Here is a 21,915-nt window from a genome sequence, read left to right on the forward strand (position 1 = left end):
AGTCCCTTTTTAATTGGCAGTCAGACCCTGTCAGTGTCAAATGTCTGAAGGAATGAGTGATTTGTTGAGCAGTGAAAGAGACTGATTTAGACTGACAGTATTTGCAAATGTGACCCAGGTTTGAAGGAGTTAAATGAGTTGTTTTCGAGGATTAATTTGATCATATTAAACTAGCTGCGAGGATATGTGGACAATGTCTGCACACACATTGTGGACCTTCCTTCTTTCCTTTGGTCTTTAGTCCCTTTCTTTCCTCTCTTTGTTTAGTTTTTCTGTTTTTGGTTATTGGCAGTATGATGACTAAATCCACAATAATGCCCCTAACACTTTTGGCAGTAGTAGGATTGCCATCAACACATACTGTACATGTAATCACATACCACATAATACGATTGCGCAGAAGAAGTAACAATTGGCCAGCAAAGTTCAGCAATAATAACCCATAAGGGATCAGTGGGTTTTACAGTTGTTCTCTGCAGATCCAGAGTGTAATTAGCTTTCACGGCTGCAAGTTTCCTTTGAGAAAACCTTGATAAGGGTAATCTATTTCCTTCCACTTTGAGGCAGCTGGGAGCCCACCGCTGTGGTCAGTTACGGAGTTTCCTCTCTGTCGCTGTGGGTAGAGAAGGTGCTGTGTCTTATCAAACTGGGAAGCAGTGATGACACAGGGTGTGTTCACACCTTTATTTAGGATCATCCTCCAAACCAGGAAATGACACTGTGTTCTAGTCAGTTCACACTGCCTCACTGCAAAATCGTAAATAACGATAGGAAACAAATAACAAAGAAAGGAAAGTATGAGATTAAATGGTTGCCAATCTTGGTAGAAACATCAGGAAAACATAGTATAGAATGTATAGTTGAAGCTGCACTTTCATATAGCTCTTTGTAGCTTTGCTTATTTAAAGCTAATGTACTTGCACTTACTACTTGTTGTCTGGAGTTTGCACCTTCAGGGTTGAAAGCACTTAATTGGAAGTTGCTTAGGATAAAAACGTCAGCTAAATGACATGTAATATAATGTAATGTAATATAATGTAATGTAATGTAATGAGTTCATACAAGTGTCTCATATGACACAACCCTTTGGCTGATCCAAACTATATTCACACCATTAAAAAAAAGCACACAGCAGTTCACTTAAGACACGGAAACAGGCAAAATATAAAAATGTCCTTTATCCAAGCCCAGACTTAGCTCTGTTTTGCACATTTCTTCTTCTTCTTTTATTCCATTCCCTTCCCTTTTATTGTTTTACTGTCTGTGAGGCACAAACCAGTTAGATAAATCATACATGTTATAATAGCATAAGCACTCAGGAGTAGGAACATGGCATTTCTAATGAAGTAAAATCAAAAAAACATAACTAATAGAAATAAACTTCTTGATGGGAGGATATAGTTCTCAAAGTTGTTAGTATGTGAACAAGGTGAAGAGAGGCCTGCTTCATTGCAGATAATAGCTCTGACAAACATCCTTCCCAAGGTAGGCTGCCGTTGAGAAACTCCTCCTGAGAATGTCTCTCCTAGCTGCCTGAGTCAAGAAACCTTGGTGACCTTGCATGTTGCCTCTTCACTGCTACCCTGGAGGGAGGCCCAGCAGTTGTTGGTGCTGTGCTGCATTGCAGGGCATTTCTCTTTCTGCTGTGTCCTCTCAAACAGAGGCCTGCTCTAAGAAGATAACCTCTCGGTGTCATTGCTAGTCTATAACACCGAACGGTTTTCTCTTCTTCTGTGTCCTCTTCTCTTCTGGAATATCTTTAGACCCTGAACACGACACTTGCAGCAGAGTACAGTGTTGTTAGAACCCCTGAACTTTGGCTTTTTCTGCATCCTGGGTCTATGCCATTGAACCACTCTTTCTTTACTTATTCACTATTCCCTTTCACTATCTGCCTCACTGTCTGTCTTGTCATACTATAGATTCAGCAAATCTTTATTAAGTTAGACTCTCCTTTCTCTTTCGATTTTCTCTCTCTTTGATTGTCTCTAGTTCTGTGTGTCTTCTCTTTATTTACACTATTCGTCTGTCAATGTCAGAGACTCTTTCCAGGAAGCCCATATTCTGTATTATGTTCCCTATGTTCTACCATGAGATCAATTTAATGTTGTGTGCGCCATTACTGGATTCCCTCAAAGGTCTACAATAACTTAAGGCTATTTAGTTATTTTCTGGATAATTGTTTGTTATTTACTGTATGTACCTAATAATCTTTGATTAGAAAGCAAACACATTCTTCAGATAGTTTTGCTGCATGGATAGTAACCACAGTTTTACCGTGGAGAAATGCTGAATGTTGTCCTCTACTTTAGGGCATCACAGAAATCAGTCAAGTCAGTTGTTCTCTGATTTTCTGCCTGCAGTCCTCCATGAACCCTTACAGGCTTGCTGCACAATCCTAGTTTGTGTATTTTAAAAAGTATTTTTAATTTTGTGGTAGAGGTCTGAGGAATTTTAAATGTGTTTCCCACTTTAGAGCACCACTGTTCTTTCTCCTAATTTGAAGACCAATTAGACCGATTAGCCAAAAGCCAGTAACTTATTTGTTAGATGATTGTTTTTCTGTTGCACTGTGGTGAGTGGCTACTTTCAGCACCCTGGACAGCTCCTCTGTCTGCAACATTTATCTGTTACATTACACCGCCCAGCCCTGCGGCACCATCCTGATATGTGTATTTTTAAAGCACCAACTGATGCCCAAAACACCGGAAAATGCTTCTAAGTTCATGTGATGTATATGCCTGGGATTTGTAGTAATGACTACAAATCCCATGACTCCACTATCTAACTCAGGCCTTCACAGCTGCCTGGAAATACAGTACATGTACTCTAAATAAAGATACTCCTGTAGTTAGAGGCCAAACGAAGCTAAGTTATCTGGAATTGAAATGTCTCTGTGTCAACATCTAACACTAGTTACATTTCATTTAAAACAAGTTGTACTCTTATCTATAATTGGATGTTGTGGTGTCACATTCTCCAATGATGTCTCAGTGGAGAGAAAAACTAGCTGACATACTTTGTAAGAATGAATGTGTTCCCTTTTAATCAATTCAGAACATGTTCATATAGTTTTCTTTTTTTTAAATTTAGTTTCCTCTCATTTTTTAGGCTGAAACTTATGTTTTAGCTCAACAAATAAATGCTGTGATCATTTGGAACTTTCTCGAACCTTGACAAACCAGCTTTTCACTCAGATATCAAGGAAAATGACAAAAAAAGGCACCCATCTCTTTGCTTTGAAAAAGATGACATATAATGCAGTAGTGCCCGAATGACAGATGAAAACATCAAAGCCGATTGGTGGGTTGTTTCTAAAAGAGTCAGATGTGTTTCATGTGTTTATATGCTGTATGTTATCCCATTATTATTTGGATGCTAGATTACTCCTGTTTATAGATTGGGCAAGTCAACAACATATTCCGTTTACTGTCACTAAAGTCCTTGATGAAGAACTGATTAGGATTAAAAAAAAAACATCTATCGGGATGCTGAGACATTTATACCCTTTATCCCATTTGCTGGTGGGTTTCATGCTCTATGATTTTTCTCTTTTCATCCTATGTGGAACATCAGATGTATGATTGGATTTATGAACGCCCCCAAGAGCACCCAGCTGAAATGTGAATTCTTGTGTGATGGAAATGCAACATTTTGCACCTTGCACAGTGGGTCAGCCCAGGCAGATAGCATCTAGGAGTCTTATATGCTTTATGATCATGGTCCATTACTTAGGCAGACTGACAGAGCTTTTCTCCGGAGTTGCTCAACAGGAACTGAAGTTCTCATGCACAAGTTAAGTTATAGACTCGTAGTTCATTAAGAAACAGTCTATCACATCCCACTGCTCACTTTCAAACATCACCCGCACACTTTCCCATCTCGTTTCTTTTTTCGCTTCTCTCCCACACGCATAAACACACATGCACACAACATCGGAACTTGATCTGGTTTCATCACGTTTGTTTTCCTTCTCGCCTCCCTCCCTCTTTTTCTTTTACTGTCAGCATTCGCCATGTGGGGGATTTACGTACGGCAGTAAATTTACTGCTGGGACACGGCTCCCTTTTGCTTTCTTTTATATATTTTGATCTTTATTATTCAAAATTGGATCCCCTACAGCTGTTCTTATCCTTTATCCTCCAGAGCCCCCCCCACCCACCCACCCACCCACTGGAATATCTGACTGAAGTGGGCCTTTGAACTCAGAGAGTGGTGAGTCTGTGACTTAGCTACTATAACAACACAATGAAAAATGGTGAAAAATGATACATGATACACAAACATATATAGCCATCTGGTTTTCTATTCAAAAGCATAAAAAATATGCTAAGGTAACAAAGGTATTGAGACATTTTTCCTAATGTTTGAAAGCATGGGCTTATGTTAAATCTGAAAGAAAACAAGCAAAAAAATGTGAGTGGATGCTCACTCTAACACATCCATCAAGACAACCATGATGTCAATTAAAGTTTACACTACTGTGCATGTGAATAGATCACTGTGCTGCATACTGTGTCTTGCACCATCTAGTTTTTTCTCAATATACAGTATATATATTTCATTTTCATCACTATTTTCACTACTTTAGGTAAGACAAAATTTAAGATGCAGAGGTTGTCATCTATGCTGTAAACCTTTTATTTTTAAGCCTTAAGTTTAAGGCTATCTCGTTACATCTCACCAGCCCCTGGAGTGAATATATTTGTGTTGTCCACATTGCAGAGTCTCTCTGGAGCTAAAAGGCTAAAATGTGAAATGGGATTTGTAAATAAGCCACTTGCCAGGAGCTAAAGGACAAATGCTCGATCTCATTTCCAAATGTCCCAGCTTTACCCAGATTTACTGTAAATGTCAGGGTACCCATTTAACATAGGCTACATAACTATTAACATATACTGCATATAAATGTCTTGTAAGAGCTTCTAACTGTCAAAATCAAGTGTCTCATAATCATTCAGCTCATAGGCTGCCTATTGGACTTTCCAATTCCGCCACTCACACAGTACTTCACAGTATAAGATGGCACAGTGAGAGACATTTTTTAAAAAGGGAAAGTATTATTAGCCTGAATTATGCAGACCTCCACTTCTGTCCAATAGCTTTATGATGTTGATGTCACAAATTGAGAGTGTTTTTAAACCATAAAAATGTATGGCAGTAACAATGTGCTCTTAAATTTAATGATGTAAGATTTCTGCCAGGCTTTTACTCACATGTCATGACTAACCTCCCTTATGGATCTAGTTAGCTATCGTCCAGATCATTTGAATACTTTTTTTTTTAAAGAAAGAATTGTAGTATGAGTTAACATCTTCTCTTTTAGATGTAGATATAAATGCAAGCAAAACTCAATATAGAACTTCAATGTCAGCCACTTTACTTAAAAACACAAAAACAATAATTGACATTTCTTGAATTCCAATATTCTCCAGCTTTTTAAAATTTGAGTTGAAATATAACATTAATACATTGTTTTGCAGCTTTATTTTGTCTTGGTGTGACGGCTCCTAGGCCTCAAGGCCTATTACGTCCCTTTGGTTGCTGGGAAGTGGGGATTGGCTATTAAGGACTGATGATTGACACCTGGATGAACTGATTGCTCACGTGTCCATACATAGGAGTGCCTGGGCAGTCACTCTTCCTCTCTCCCTCCTCAAGGTTGCTTGGTTTGTTTGGGTTGAGTTCCTTTTGTTTTCTAACATTGCTACATCTACACACATCCATACGCTACACACATTACTGATAAACTGATAGCACGTTTACCTTTGTTTATTTAAATACATTTGATTTAATTGAGCAAACGTGTGTTCTCCACATGTTGTCATACCTTTGAGCCAGGTCATGACATTGGTAGTTTCCTCTTTGTCATTATATTTGTCTGACAAAGTGTTGCGATGACCAAACGATCAAATGGCTGGAGGTTTTGGACCTAAAAATCTTTGCTTCCTCTTTCAGTCTTTGCATTGTTAATTATATGTTATATATATATCTGCAGGACATTAAGATAACTTAAAAAAAACATGCAGCCACAGTTTACGTTTATGTTTTGTTTAGTGGCCCTTGATCAAGGCACTGGCTCAGATCTGGAGTTGGTCCCCGGGTGCTGTCATTGGCTGCCCACTGCTCCCTTGAGGGATGGGTTAAATGCAGAGAATGAATTTCGCTACATGTACGTGTATGTGACAAATAAAGTACCTTTACCTTTACCTTTACCTTGATCTCATATTATCACACTCTATCTGTCCAGAAAGACTGAATAGAAGAGATAGACTACTGCAGATCAGGGGGGAAATATCCCTACTGTGCTAACACACTAAAACTGGGAACTTACTGCTAATTATTAATAAGATATATAAAAACAGGCTTCTAAACACAAAGTTTTTAACCGGCATCTAATTAGTTCCTCCACATATGTGAATCTGCATACGGACCACTTTCTTAATACAATGAATAACTTTGAATCAGCTGCTACTGTAAATGGCACATAACCAATAACTAGGCCTACTTCTCTACATATTATGTACAGAAGTTACTGTTTTTGTACCCTAAACTGTAATCCTTGTAAAGTTAAATGAAAAAAATGAATTTAGTCTCTGTTGTGTTAGTTGTTTTTCAACTTAGCAGCTGGGGTTAAAAACTCTCAGCAACCATGAACAGCTCCTCCACCCGCAGTGTTTAATGGCTTCATTAAACCTCACAGGCCTCCTCGAACTATTCTGCTTTTGTATATTTTGAAGGCACCACCCAGGCTCCAAAACACAGCAAGGCTCGTTGATGTGATGAGCATTCTCCACACAATTATTGCTTAAAACATTACATAATGGGGATACATATTAAACAAATATTAAAGTATTTCATAAATAAAGGTTTAGGAGGTCACTTGACTGGACCTCACAATTTTGCACTGCAGCAAACAAAATTTTATATTAGTGCGTATTACTTCTTTAACCTGTTTCATTTTTAATGAGTTCTGTTTCTGGACCAAGAACGGTAAATACAAATAAAAATCTATAAAGTTTAGTTTCCCTGGAGAAAAAAAGTTCAGCGTTCAAACAACACTCAACTTTGGGTGACAGAACAATCCAGACTCATTAAAATAAATCAAATCCAGCCATATAAATATAAAACCAAACCTGCCTTGCAAGGGCATTGAGTTTAACAACCTAGCAGGAAAAGATCAATCCAGAATTGCAAAAGGAAACGACTTTCTTCTGACTACTGTTCTTGACTAAATTAATACTGGTAATACTTTCCAAAAGTGCAAGCTATACAAAACAGAGTTGTGGTGTCAGCCAGAAAAGTTAGAATGGGATTTTATGTGAAACAGGGAGATAAGGAGCTGTACCAAACTCCTGGCTCTCTCTGTGCCAAAACAAGTCAATAAAACAGGCTTGAACTGAACCACACATAAAGGAGAGTGATGCCACTAGACAGTCCACAGACACGAAAACTAACGCCAAAGCTTTAGTGAACAGCAGAAACAATCTTCTCACTGAACTACAACACATCCAGACACACATCTTGCAGAGAGAGAGAGAGAAAAAAAAAAGAGAAAGACGAGTGTTACCAAAGCGAAGAAAACCCAGACGCAGCAAAGCAGAGAGTTACGTATTAAATATTTCAACATATATCGTTTTATTCCCCACCAAAATGAAAGCCCTGGTTATGTGGCCCATTTATGAATTGTGTTTTCATTATGAAAAAGAGCGTTTTATGTGGCCTGCCTCTGTCCATGGTGCTAAAAAGCATATCCGCTCAGGGAGCTGAAACTGGAGACGTTTCAAGCACCAACACAGCGCTGATTTTATGGTTTATGTATCCTAATTGTATTTACTACAGTGGACACGAGCTTGAATACCACAACAGAAGCGCGTGACTAAAATGAAATTTGTGTTTAAAGACCCCTGCTGAAAATCAATGACACGGTGAGCGCGTATTGAGAGAGAGAGAGAGAGAGAGAGAGAGAGAGAGAGAGAGAGAGAGAGAGAGAGGCGGTGTCTGGTGACCGAGGAGGAGGAGAAAGCTCCCGGTCCTCTAGTCCTCGCAGCTCCTCTTTTTGCAGTCTATCCTAGGAGCAGTCAGGTGCCACCGGAGTGCCCGGGTCCGTGGACTTTATTTTTCCCTTGGAATCAGATACATTGGAAACAAGCGAACTCTATCCCAGGTAGGTAAAGCACCGATGCTGGCCGTCGGTGGGCTTTTAAACAAAGAAATGTAAACTGGGAATGAAAGTGAGTAGTTGTCGACTTTTATGGTGCTGCTGCCGCTGGACGGAGGAGAAAGCAGATGAGAGCCGAGACAAAGCTCCGTGGGGGCGGCAGTAGTGTTGAACGCCGCTAATTGCTTTTTGAAATTGGCGGAGGGGAAGCTCGCGTGCTAATCGTTTCGCGGTGCGCCCCATCTGCCGCGGTGACAACTCTCCAATGTTTATTATCCGATTAGATGGATCAGCAGTTTGATAAAAAGAGCACTCCACCGTCATAAACTGTGGTTCGTTTAGCTGCTTGTTACATTCTGTTTTGACATTCTGAGCCATTATGCGTCACAATATGTGTTCTATAAAGTGTTCTATATTACTTCATTCTGCTATCTAACACTTTGCTGCAGGCTCCTGTGTTTCTGTTTTCCCACTCTGAATGGCTCTATCCATTTTATGTCCCTATGTTTCTCTCTCTCTCTCTCTCTCTCTCTCTCTCTCTCTCTCTCTCTCTCTCTCTCTCTCTCTCTCTCTCTCTCTGTCTGTCTTTCCCTTTAGAAGATGTTCTTCTTTCTGCTACCTGTCGTGGCTCTCTTGCTGAGCAGAGAAACAGCGGTCTCCGGTATCAATAACGACAAATGGCTGAGCACCGTGGCTCAGTTTAAGGACAGATCCTGGAACAGATTCAGAGATGTGAGTTTACCTGAGAAACACAACATCTAGCTGAAAGGGGCATCATAATTAGCTACAGTGTGTGTGTGTGTGTGTGTGTGTGTGTGTGTGTGTGTGTGTGTGTGTGTGTGTGTGTGTGTGTGTGTGTGTGTGTGTGTGCGTGTGCGTTTGCGCGCGCGCGTGCGCTACGCCCTTGATACACCCTGTGAGCACTTAAGCACTCGCCAGCAGGCATAATCCACCTTTTAGAAACTCAGCAGGTTCGAATCCTGGTTGAAAGCAGACTCATAGACAGAGAACATCAGACTTTTGCATATGATGAAAGAAAAAATAACTTTATATATAGCTTATGATTTGACTGACTGAATTATTTCCCCAACCAAATTGTTTTTATTTGCCAATGTTGATGTTGTTGTGGGCTTTTATAACTTTTGATAATTGATCATCTATATCAGTCAGAATCACAAGAAGTGAGTTTGTGACTTACAGCTGAAAGTCCAGTTGCATTTCATAACATACAGTAAAGACCAACGTGTGCAGTAATGGTTTAGGTTTTGTATAATATTTTATACATATATAAAGTATATTGTCTACACAGGAGTGCATATGTGTAGATGTCTGTGTGTAGTTCAGATGTAAATCCATTATGGTGAATCACTGAGGCTCAAGTCTTTAGGGATATCAGGCCTAAGCTGGATGATATTGTTTACTGAGAAGTGGCCATGTTAGCTCTTCAGTTGACTGTGGGCCAGCTGACTCAATGAGTCGATACAGATGCATATTGATGCGTAAGCATTTATGTCTCACTCTTGGCTAAACCACCATGATTGTCTGAGATTCGGTCAAGGTTTGAAACCTTGATTGCTATGGTTAAAATGCCAATGAAATGCTCTAAAAAATGGCCTGAAGCTTTGAATTAAGAACAACTTAGTGAATACAGCAGGTGCTTCATACAAAGATGCTGAAAGTCTAAGTAGGATTCTCTGCAGTGACACCAACAGGTAGGCTTAATTATTGTGAAATAAGAAAAGCGTGTATCCAGCCAGTTGCTGTGCAGCCACATTGTTCAATCTCAAAGATACCAGATACATCAAGCTGAATTTTGGGGGAAATGTGTATAAAACGTTGCACTAGTCATCTAGAGTATTTCCATTCGATGAAATGATGCAGCCATAAAAACACATGCAGTCTTGGGTTTGAATATTTTACTCGGTGTAAACATTATACAGCTTCAGTGAAGAGCTGGAAGAGAATATGTGTGACGCTGCCAGACGGTGTGATTTTAACAAGCTTACAGCTACTTAAGGGGAAACTAAAGTTGTTGGTTGAATTTGAACTGAATGCATCATGTCATGGACATAATGACTTCAGTTACTCTTGGTATTGGGATAGACTTTGGACAAGTATGTGTTCTCACAATATGTTGACTTTTACCGTCTCACTCTAAGCTCTGTCTCTGGCCTCAGCTGGAGAATGACAACAATGCTAAACTAACATAATCTCCAGTCTAACCAGTCCATCATCAGGCTACTGGAGACAGTAGTGTAACCACTGGCTTTCCATTTTGATACAATACTCCATGTTCTCTAAAGATTTCAGTTGACTGTGGGTTAACTTTGGCCTTATTAGAGCTGGCCTTTCCTATACAGTTCTGATTTGGCGATGTGAGAGCCAGTATTAGTCATGTCTGTATACACTCAGTCAGGGCTCTACTACCTGCAGTGTGTGTGTGTGAGTGTGTGTATGTGTGTGTGTGTGTGTGTGTGTGTGTGTGTGTGTGTGTGTGTGTGTGTGTGTGTGTGTGTGTGTGTGTGTGTGTGTGTGTGTGTGTGTGTGTGTGTGTGTGTGTGTGTGTGTGCGCGCTGCCCACTGCTCTTTATTTCGCTCTGTGGTCTCCTGTGCAAGTGAAACTCATTAACAGGAACCTGTCAGTGGAAGGCAGGAGCAGGAGGAGGGAGGGAAAGGAGGGGAGAACAGGAGCAAATGGATAGAGGGAAAGGCTGTGACATTTATGTTTAATATTTCAAGCAATGCTACCAACCTGCTGTTGTGTTTATGTGTGTGTCTGTGTGTATTGTGTGCCCTATCACATAGGGAAACCTGCTGGTCGCAATTTGTCTCCTGCAACATTGGCTGTCTTTTGTCCCACAGTGTGTTCTTTCCTCCTCCATTCTGTCTTTGCTCATTTCTCTCCTCCCCTCTCTGGCACCAACCCCCTTTCATATGACAAACAGCAAGGCCTTAGATTAGGAAAATATGGTTCTGTATGAGTCAATTTTAACCTAAAAAAATAACCATTCTATAAACCATCAACCATCATAAATTTGATTATCTGAAGATGTGATCATGATGTGTTCAAAGTCCCTTTTTACATTGTGTGATTTTTCCCAGATGAGAGTTGACAATTGTGAGAAATTTGTGGTGAAATGACTTGTCAGTCATGGTCTTAAACCGTACTGTGTGACACATCCGTGACAGCTTATTTAGAGACGACAAAAAGGAGGCTGCTTATTAATTCAGAAAATTTAGGATCAAAATCCCACACTGATGTGACTGATGCAACGATCCAAATTTACAAAGAATATGAATTGAAATGACAGAGAATTCAGTAGTGAGCTAGCATATTTACCTTGCCAGTAGTTAGGCCTGCACGATTCGGGAAAAATATGAATCAAGATTTTTTTATCTTAGAATTGATATCACGATTCTCTGCCACAATTTTTTTATCACAAAGTGTAAGTGGCAGTACCAAACATAATTTTTTTGGCACCTATAGCACATTGTGCATCACCACAAGCCTGTAAACATAGAGGCTTCAATGAATAAAGAAAATAAAGTACATAGTGGCCATTTAAGTACAGTAGGCTACCAAAAATAGTGACATATAACACATTGAACTAAATATGGCCCTGATACAGGCTCTATCTATCTAAAACATGTTAATGTCAAATGCTTTCAATAAATTAATTGAAGGAGAAAAAAAACCTAACATTTAACATTAAACATTTAAAAATTAAATTGTGAACAGGGGTGAATCGAGATCACGATTTTAACAGCCTACCAGTAGTACATCATTGTGTCTTACGTCTTTCAGGGCAATATTTATGGAAATGTTGGTAAAAAATACATAGGTATATATATATGGAAAAAAACAGCCAGTTCTTTATCCTTTTTTTTTATCAAGTCTCAAGTGAGCTCCATTATGGAACTATGTTGATTTGATGTCATAATTGGCCACCAGATTATAATCATTTATTATCCTTTGCACCCTGAACATGTGAAGGACAGTATCTGCTCACAATCCTTCATGTCTCTCTGTCAGTCAATCTCACCCCCCTCCTCTTAATTCTCATTGAGTCATGAACTCCTCATTTTTCTTCCACGCTTCTCTCTTTCACTCATTTTCTTCCACTGTCTCTGGAGCTGTGAATGACCCTGTGCTTCCTCAACCATAACCCTCTCTATATCCCCCTCCCTCTCACTCTGCCCTCACCCATGACTCCTCCTCTCTGCTGTTCTCCCCTGCCTGCCATGTTTCACTCTGCATCCCTGATGAGCCACTTGCTCCCTCCTGCATAATGTATGAGCGTCCATTTGTTGGCAGGGGAGCTGGTGCAATAGTAAAAAGTTCATGGGGCATTTCTTGAAAACATACAGAAAATAGAATTAGATTTTTTCTTTTGCCTATGCTCATTCTGAACAGCGGGGCTGTTGGAAGATATGCGTAATGCAGACATAGACAGTTTCAGTCTAGTCCACATCTATTGAGGATAGATATGCTTTAGAAATAAAAACAAATGTCCCTCATTACCATCACATATTGTCAGTTAAAAAAAACTAAGTTTTTCAATCAAAACAAAGCCAACGTCTTTGTTACTTGCTTTTATAATTGATTCATCTAACAAAAGGACTCATTTGTGGAATGTATGACATTTTGTTGGCTTCAGACTGAAGTTTGTGGACAGGCTTGCTGGCTGAGCTAGACTACACACATGCCACCATTGTGTAACTGTCTGATTAGTTGAGTTGTCTTGTTCAAAAGTGTTATTTTATTTTTCTAGTGCAGTGGCTTTGGTTCAAGTATCCTATATACATGGTGTGGAGCTTGCTCAGTTTGTTAGAGGATCTAAATGCTTTTGACCAAATAAATATTTCCTAATCTTACATTTTTTCGACCATCTTTGTTGCTCTTTTGCCAAATTACTCGTTTTAATCTATGCCAACAATATTTTCATTTTTCCTTAGGTTACAATCAGCACTTTAATTTGCATGAGCTTTTTATGCAAATCTAGTATAGCAGCAGTGAATATACACACATTTGTATGCAGTGCTGAGTTCGACTGAGTTTCTGTTTCAAGCAGAGTCAACTCTGTCATAAGCCTGCCGCTGCCTCGTGTTGTCGGCTACATCACAGTGTTCTGCTCAGGACTAAAGTGAATATTGGGGGTCCTGTTGCTGGAACATAGCAGCAGCAGTAAAACAAAAGGTCTTATTAACCAGTATAAATCTGGTAACAACAGCATGTAGGGTTAAGGCTGTGGCTCATGAATGTGTAACTACAGTGATTTCCACACTGTCTGGTAATGCAGTGATTTTCAACCACTGAGCCGCGGCACACTAGTGTGCCGTGAGAGATCGTCCTGTGTGCCGTGGGAAATTATCCGATTTTACTTAATTGGTCCAACAATTTTTTTTATTGAGTTACTGCAAATAATTTTCCATTGCTGCGCATCTGTGCCTCAATATGATGACTGGCAGAGAAATTGGTTGGTTGAATACTATTCTGTGTCAGTAGGTGGCAGTATAGCGCAATAATGACCTTGTTGATTTAAGACAATAGAATTACTGCCAGCAGGGCAGTAATTTTGCGACCAAAATTTGAAAGTGTGCGACCAGTAAATTTGCCCCCTTTTATTACACGTTAAACGTTGACATTTCGGTAGGCTACCTGAGAGCGCGTAAGCGCAAGCTTATATGTCCTCTCTGAAAATTGACAGAGAGCAGAGCTCTGACACACGCAGAGCTGCAGACGATCGGAAATGGAAACGGAAATGCCGATAAAGTGGTTTCAAGTGTGGTTACAGTTTTTCATAACTTCACGCAGACAGCGTTTGCTGCGATATGATATTAATGGCGAGCCGAAAGCGGTCGCGGTGCTGTTGACGTTACACTTCCTCGGAGCCGAGCAGGCACAGCAGTGGTGTCTGTGCCCTGGGGACTGACTGATAGGCTGAGGTTGTAAGGCAAGGCAACTTTATTTCTACAGCACCTTTTACTTTTGCCCCTAAAATGTTCAGTTGGGGGCCACTATGCTCCTAATGAAAAAAGTTAGTCTGGAGCCCTGCTGCCACCTTTCGCGTGCATCCCGCAGTGACAGGATGTAAGCAGTAGGGCCGAGATCATCGATGTAAGCCTGCAAAAGCGATGGATACATTTTAAAAAAGGAAAAATGCAGATTCTGATTATTAGGCTACAATGTGTCATTTTTGGTTGGTGGTGTGCCGCGGGATTTTTTTAATGTAAAAACTGCCGTGGCTCAAAAAAGGTTGAAAACCACTGTGGTAATACATGTGTGCTCTCTCGATCTGCTCAGGCAGATTTACAATCTATATATTTGTAAGTTGAGTGAACCTGAGGATGCTTTTCCTGAAGTGTTTTCACGGCAATAGACACAATTTGAGCTGCTAATTATAGTCCTTCACTATTTCTAAATGATTTTCCTAATTACTTCACCTCGTTCACCTTGTGTGTTAAAACCGCTGACCTCAATCTTCTGTGGTCTCCGCAGTGAAAGGAGGAAATACTGATAATTTGGAACTAAACTATTGTAGAGGTTATTGAAAGATTGGAGACCAGCATTTAAAAAAGCTCCTGGTGTAATTGCTTTTTATACAGCAGTGAAGCCTATCAACTAATACTGCACATAATACCATGGTCTGTTTGTTGCTGAGCTGGCTGGTTCAAGCCAGTTCTGCTATTCTGGCCTATATTATTAGTGAATTTATGTGTGTGTAGAGAACTGATCATCAGGACCTGCTGATGTCATGACTGGGATCAAATATCTGAGATCTCAGGCAAGTGGGTATGTAGACAATGACCTAGATACTTTTTTTTGGTACAGACCATAATGTACAGTATCTGTTGTACCAAAATCACAGAAAGGTTTACTCATTCTTTCATAAGATTGACTGATTTGACTCCAATTTTGCCACAAATACCCAGCTTTTATTTGTCTCGGGTTGTCTTGTATCTCCTCTCTTCTCCTCTCCTCTCCTCTCCTCTCCTCTCCTCTCCTGTATCACTTATCCGAATCTCTCTCTGCAAACAGTGACAGAAAAGCTGTCATTGCCATTCAGGCAGACCTACTTTTATCCTCAAGAGGAGGAAAAGTTGTTTTCACTCTTCTGAGCCTGTTGTTTGTTTTTAGTGTCCTCCTTCCCTTACTTTTTTTCTTGTTTCCTAAGCAAAACCTGTCTTCCTTCCTGCTTGCATGCTGTCACGTTTACAGAAATGCAGTAAATCTTTTTTGCGAGCCACATCGGATGTGTGTTTAATTTTTCCTCATACGTTTGTTTAAATACATGGCGTCTCCAGACTGTCTATACATTAGCTGGTGGACCTGGTGGCAAGGTGAGAATCTTGGCGAGCCGCAAACCTCCATGTACTAAGTATGTGTTTGCATTGTGACTATGTCTGTGCGTGGCCTTTCTCAGCTCAGCCTCATGGTGACAATTAAATCTTGTCATCTTTTATCTTTAATATTCACTTTTCCAAGACAACAGTCTCTCCGGGGCTGCTAGTCTCTGACCCCTGCTTTCTCTCTTTATCAAAACAATAGGACTGTGTGTGCGTGTGTGTGTGTGTGTGTGTGCGTGTGTGTGTATGTATGTGTACAGCAATTTTTGAGTTAAGTGTTTTTGTGCAATAGAGGCAGCCTCAGTGACACTATTATTTTCCTTTTCAAAGCTGGGCGGTGCGGTAGCTTGTATTACATGTTTTCCCCTTTTCCATTTATGGAGGAGAGGGTTTTGCTGAGCTTGCACGTTCTTTTTTCAGCCCCACTCCGACACATTCACACCTGGGAACTTCCCACTGCATCCAGATGTACTGGTCGTCTTCTGTTATGCATTACATTTGTGTGTGTCCTGATTGGCTGGTTGCGCAGCTGAGGGGGAAGGGCGGGATGCGGTTTAGAGAAGCAACTTAGGCGTGACGAACCCTGGAGTCACCTTCAACTTTTCTCTCAAACACACACACGCACATGTACACACACACACACACACACACACACACACACACACACACACACACACACACCCTGGAGACATACAGTATTCCCTTCAATTAAGTGAAGACTTGGGTGAGCACCTGTCATTCTTTCTTATCTCTCCTTTGCTCTGTCCTCCATTTCACTTTCTTCTCCTAAGCCTACCTTCTCCTTATACCGTTATCACCTCCACACTCTCCTCCTGGCTCTTCCCTCTCTCGTTTTATTCATGACTAATTCTTGATGAAACAGCGCCCTTAAAAATAAACCTTCTCACTCTCACACTTTTTACTCCTTTCATCCTTATTTCCTTTTCCATGCTTTCCTTCTGCATACACACGCCTCCCTCCGAGTTATTGATTTCAAATGAGACAAGGCTGATTCTTATCTCTGCACTGACGGAGATTCTTCTGTGTCATGTCGTACCCCTTTAAACTGACTCGTGGAAAATGTTCACATCTCTCTCCAACTGCTGTCTCTGCATGTGTAGCAATGCTCACCCAAACACACACACAAAGCTTCCCATCCACCCTTAGGCTCTTGGAAAGATCGATCCGTGAATTTACAGGGCCTGGTAACCGTGATTGGAGCCTTGATATAATCAATTTGAGTGTGAAGAGGCAGGAATACACACACAAACACACATATGCAGGCACAGGCACACAAATACATTGGAGGACAATTAGGTCACAGGCTAGACAAAAGGTCACTGTCCCCTGTGACCAGGATAAATAGGGTGTGTGTGTGTGTGTGTGTGTGTGTGTGTGTGTGTGTGTGTGTGTGTGTGTGTGTGTGTGTGTGTGTGTGTGTGTGCGCGCTTGAAGGTAGAATAGAGAGAGAGACAGACACAGCAGGGGAGCTAAAGGATTGCCAGTGTAATTTTGGCTGACGATAAGAAAGAGCGTATGGGAAAAACAGAGATATGGTAGGAGAAGAGAGGAAGAGGAGGAGCATTCATGTGAAGCCCATCAACACTGTGGGCAGAACAGATGGACGGACGGAGGATTGAAGGATGGGAGGAATGTGGAATCTGTCATCAATAAAGTGTGTGTGTGTGTGTGTGTACTTCAGTCAGCTTTGTCATGGCAGCCCCTCTTAACTCCCTTCTCTCTCTCTGTGGGGATTGTCTTTCTGTCCATCTATTTGGCGATGATATGAAGCGCTCCTGCTAAGCTGTTGATTCTTTTAAAGAGATTCTGTCTGATTTGCTGCTTATGTCTAAAGATTTACCAAGATAGAGAACAAACACCCTCAGACCATTGGAAAATACCCTAAAATACATAAATATAGCTTTATAGCAATATTGGCCTTTTAGCCAATTTTGAGCTGCAGAAAGAGTCTACATATATCACACTTTTCATATGGCACCTTCATCAGGTCAACATTTTATTTTGTCCAAAACTTTGGTTTATGACCAAATACCTGCAATACCAATGACATTCCCATCAGCATCAGCTGTGCTTTGTGTTTAGTGCTTATTAACAAATGTTAGCAGGCTAACATGCTAATTTACAGCATTACAGAGGACTTCATCCATATCACCAGAATGTTTTGTTCATCTATTGGGATATTTTGTTAAGGATCTAATCAATGCACACTATATTCAGCATAACTATAATGCAACTAATGATCATTGATTAATAGGTTGACTTTTTAAAAATATAATTGATTATATAGTATACAAAATGTCAGAAATAGTGAAAAAATCCAAATATCCTGACATTTGAGAATGTAGAACCAGTGAAAGTTGATGAGAACTATTCAATAAATAAAATGACCAAAATTATTGTTCACTCATTTTCTGTCAATCATCTGATTGATTGTTTCACGATTTCAGCACTAAAACGCATTCACTCTAATTTGAATTTCAAGTGTTAATGTGCCATTACCCTGCATGCAGCAGTGATTAATGTAGCTTCAAGCTGTCTTTACTATATTCCACTATATTTCATTGACATGGATGTCTGCAGTCGTTAAAAAAACCCCACATTGTTCTAATGACAGACAGACAGCTTTCTGTGTGCATATGTCTGTAATATTGTAGGGTTTCAATTTACGTCTGTAGCAGCTGGTTTTGATAGAAGGGGAGGATATCTGTCTGTGTGCGTGTGCGTGTGTGTGTGTGTGTTTGTGAAAACCTGCGGATGAACCTATGAACAGAATCGTGTATCGTTTCATGCATTAAACATGCATAGCTTGTTTTGATCATCACGTCTTTGTGTCAGGGTGAAAATATAGATGTATACTCTATAAGTCAGAATAGTTTTGTTTGTCTTTGTGTGAGTGTTTCTGTTACCATTGGAATTAATAAAGCTGTCACCCCCACCGTGCACTGGTAGTGATCAGATGTTTCTTCCTCGGGGTTTGGCTGTCTCTATGCCTCTCCATATGCCAGTGTTTGATTTGTCTTGTAATTCATTTTATAAGTTGAATCTATGAGTGGAGATGAGCCATAACATCCCTTTTTGCCCGCTTGTTACTCTGCCAAATAGGAAGTCCCTGCTGGCACAGTGATAGTATTGTTGTGTTGAGAGTGTGAGTCCTGGGTTTTTGCCTTGCAAGATGGCCCTGGAATATAACCCAATAGACACCTTTAAACAAAATGCATAGTTTTACACAGCAAGGGAGATGAACTCTGTAAATAGGATGTTCTATGTCCTCTTTTTGAGGAAAGAAATCCGAGCTCAAATAGGGTAATTTTGGATGTAGGTGATTTGACATGAGTTGTCTAGTGGTGCTTGCACAGATCACATTTAAAAGTAGCCTTCCCAACCCTGAGTGTCAAAGTGAGAAATAAATCACGGGCAGCCTTTTTTTTTTTCAAACCTACATAACCCTCCTTTTGATCAGTGTTAGCATCTCTCCTCTCCCTCCCTCTCTCTCTCACTCTGATGTTTATGGTCTCTAAAACCATGTCAGATTGAATGGGTCATTATCTAATTTCCCCCCTGAGGGCAGGGATACAGTTACTGTTTGTGTGTAAGTGTGTGTGGGTTTGAGAGATGTCTTATCTGCTTCAATAATTCAGGAGGTGTCTGCTTCTGCAGCTCATGTGATGCTCCTGGGAGAGAGAGAGAGAGAGAGAGAGAGAGAGAGAGAGAGAGAGAGAGAGAGAGAGAGAGAGAGAGAGAGAGAGAGAAAATATGTGGCAGATCTGTTCGTTGTGGCTCTTAGTGCCTTTCCATATTCCTCACTGCATAATTTTGTAGTTTTCTGCAGCTAAGTAACTCCCTGCTGCACTCTTATTCCTGCCACACAAACTCTTGGGAATTATGGAAATGAATAGCTGAATAGTAGAATGAATACTGCATTTAAAGTCATGGACTGTGTGTTTTTGTGTGTGTGTGTGTGTGCGTGTGCGTGTGCGTGTGCGTGTGCGTGTGCGTGCGTGTGCGTGTGCGTGTGAGTGTACATGTGTGTGGACAGCTAAACCAATAGCCTTCTGGGTTATGTAGTTAGATATTGTTAGGTTCTCCAAAGACTTACTGGAAGTGAAAGTGAACTGACTGTTGCTTTTAGTCTCTCTCTGTTTCTTTTCTGCTTCTCCCATCAGCTCTCTGAAAATAATAAGACTAATGGTGCTTACCCACTGCTAGTAGCAGCTCTACTCGGCTAGTCTCAACTCGACTCAACCGCGGTGCCCCGTCCTCCTTTTTCCATTGCAGATTTAGTACCGCTTCATGCATGAGGTGAGCGCGGCTGGTCGTCATAGCGTCGCCGCAGGAAACTGCCGTGACCTAACGCGACCCACACACAGAACGCCGAAGGTGTGTTGTGTTGTTTGTTCAGGACACCCCCGTCTGTCGCTAGCAATGATGACGCAGTGATTACTGACGATTCTCTCCGACCAATCAGTAGTCTGCAGGTTTTCACGTCATCTTTTGGTATCGCCTTAGCTCGCTTGGAACCTCGACGGAGGTAATACTAAAAATTAATATCTGTTGGCAGGTACCGGGGACTTTTTTTCATAATGGAAAACCAAAAAAGACGAGTCGAGGCGAGGCGAGGCGAGCAGGTACCATGTAGGTAACCGTGTTAGCATGTTAACATTTGCTAATTACCACTAAACATGAATTACGGCAGAGGCTGATGGGAATGTCATTAGTTTTGCAAGTATTTGGTCAATAACCAAAGTATTGGACCAATTACAATTTTGAACTGATGATGGTGCTAGAGGAGATGTCCGATCACCAAAATGATAAGCAATCATCCTGTGGGGGTTTCACATATTTCAGTCTGGACTAAAGTGGTTGATGGAACGAACAACCGACCGACCAACTTTGCCATCCATAGCTTCATACCCCTACTATGGCTAACAACAAAATGCCAAAAAGAGAGATATAACATCCAAATTACATAAAAGTTCCACTTGTTAAATGCATGTCCTCTTAGGGTGGCAAGATAGGAATGAGACTTTCCATGAGTCCTCCAGCTGTAATCCAGGAGTTATATTTCAGCACCATGTTGTTGCTGTCCTCTCTTAATGGAGAAGAACCCAGTTTACTGTTGGTGTGCTTCTGCTGTCAGAGTGGGGTGAGTGAGTCATTCTTGCTCTGTGTTGCAGGTCAGAAATTAAAAGTTTAAGTGGATAAAAACAGCACCACACTGTGTGTTCTACTTCTAACTCCTCAGAATGATGGACTGCTGCTGATCTGGGTGGTGGTGGTGGCATTGAAGTTAATTTCAGCCGGTCACTACACAACCACTCTCCAGTCAGATGCCATAGTGTTGTCGGAGTAACAGCTGGCTGGATGTCCTGTTTCAGGCTGACTTTCAAATCCAGAGAGACACATGTAACTAGATTTAAGCCAGATGGTGTTTTTATCCCTTGTATCCTATTTAAACTTTTTTTGATTTTGAACAAATAGATCCAGGTTTGAAGGAGAAACTCTAATTTAAAAGTAATTTGGTGGTTTTAATTTTTTTCAAAGTATTTTAAGTGCAAATGTAGAGAGGAGTAGTTATAGATGACTGTGTATCTGGCTGGATAAAATGGAACATGGAGTATGAAGTGTCATAGGGACATTCATTTTAAAAATGATACATTATACCATAATTGATTATAATAGTTAAATGATTATACAAAGTAGCATTATTAATATACAATGATATACTCCTACAAGGATCTGTACATAAAGCACCATGCAACAAAGCTTGATACTGCTTTAAATCAACCTGTAATATCAATATTACTTATTGGACAAAAACATATTCTGCACTGTTACAGGAGCAGTCTATTCTTTTCTTCGGATCAGATCAGATGAACAATGATCAATTTTTTCACGTCAATAGACCAAAAATGATATGGTCATTACATCATACGGACTTAAATTAAACACTGCAGGGCTGATGACTGGTCTGTGGTGATTACAATCTATCCTGTAATGTGCTGTATGTGCTCAAGTTTCGAATGTGTCATCGTGGAATACTGTGCTACGAGATGCATGGACAGTGCCAACGTGTCATTTAAATGAGCTGACTGTAAAAGGTGGTGATGTTCTGAGAGCAGACAGCATTCAAAAAACAAACAAACTATCTTTGCTTTGTGCTGCAGACATTACCGACCTGAAGGCTCATCTTTCATTACCATCCAATCTTTCTTAAGGGTAAAAATATGTGATTCTGTACTTGGCATTCAGATTTTAGTTTTTATTAATTAATATCCCAAAACACTCCTGCCAACTCAATATCCATGTGCTGTCGTCCAAAACAAAATCAAATTAACAGCACATATTTAAATTATATTCATGTGTAATGCTTCGGCAGAAAGATATCA

General features: G+C 40.4%; 1 protein-coding gene across 3 annotated transcripts in view; it reads left to right on the forward strand.

Moving 5' to 3' along the window:
- The first annotated feature begins 8,076 nt into the window (after positions 1 to 8,076).
- spock1 (SPARC (osteonectin), cwcv and kazal like domains proteoglycan 1) overlaps positions 8,077 to 21,915 on the forward strand; it is a 98,308-nt gene continuing 84,469 nt past the window's right edge. For 2 of the 3 annotated variants that reach the window (XM_028589622.1, XM_028589623.1), the window contains exons 1-2: positions 8,077 to 8,167; positions 8,759 to 8,893. In XM_028589622.1, the coding sequence (XP_028445423.1) occupies positions 8,762 to 8,893 (132 nt within the window). In that variant the 5' untranslated portion in view covers positions 8,077 to 8,167; positions 8,759 to 8,761. The remainder of the gene's footprint in view (positions 8,168 to 8,758; positions 8,894 to 21,915) is intronic. The other variant, XM_028589620.1, reaches the window with a different exon arrangement.

This window comes from Perca flavescens, chromosome 10 (genome assembly GCF_004354835.1).
Source record: "Perca flavescens isolate YP-PL-M2 chromosome 10, PFLA_1.0, whole genome shotgun sequence".
Taxonomy (NCBI): Eukaryota; Metazoa; Chordata; class Actinopteri; order Perciformes; family Percidae; genus Perca; species Perca flavescens.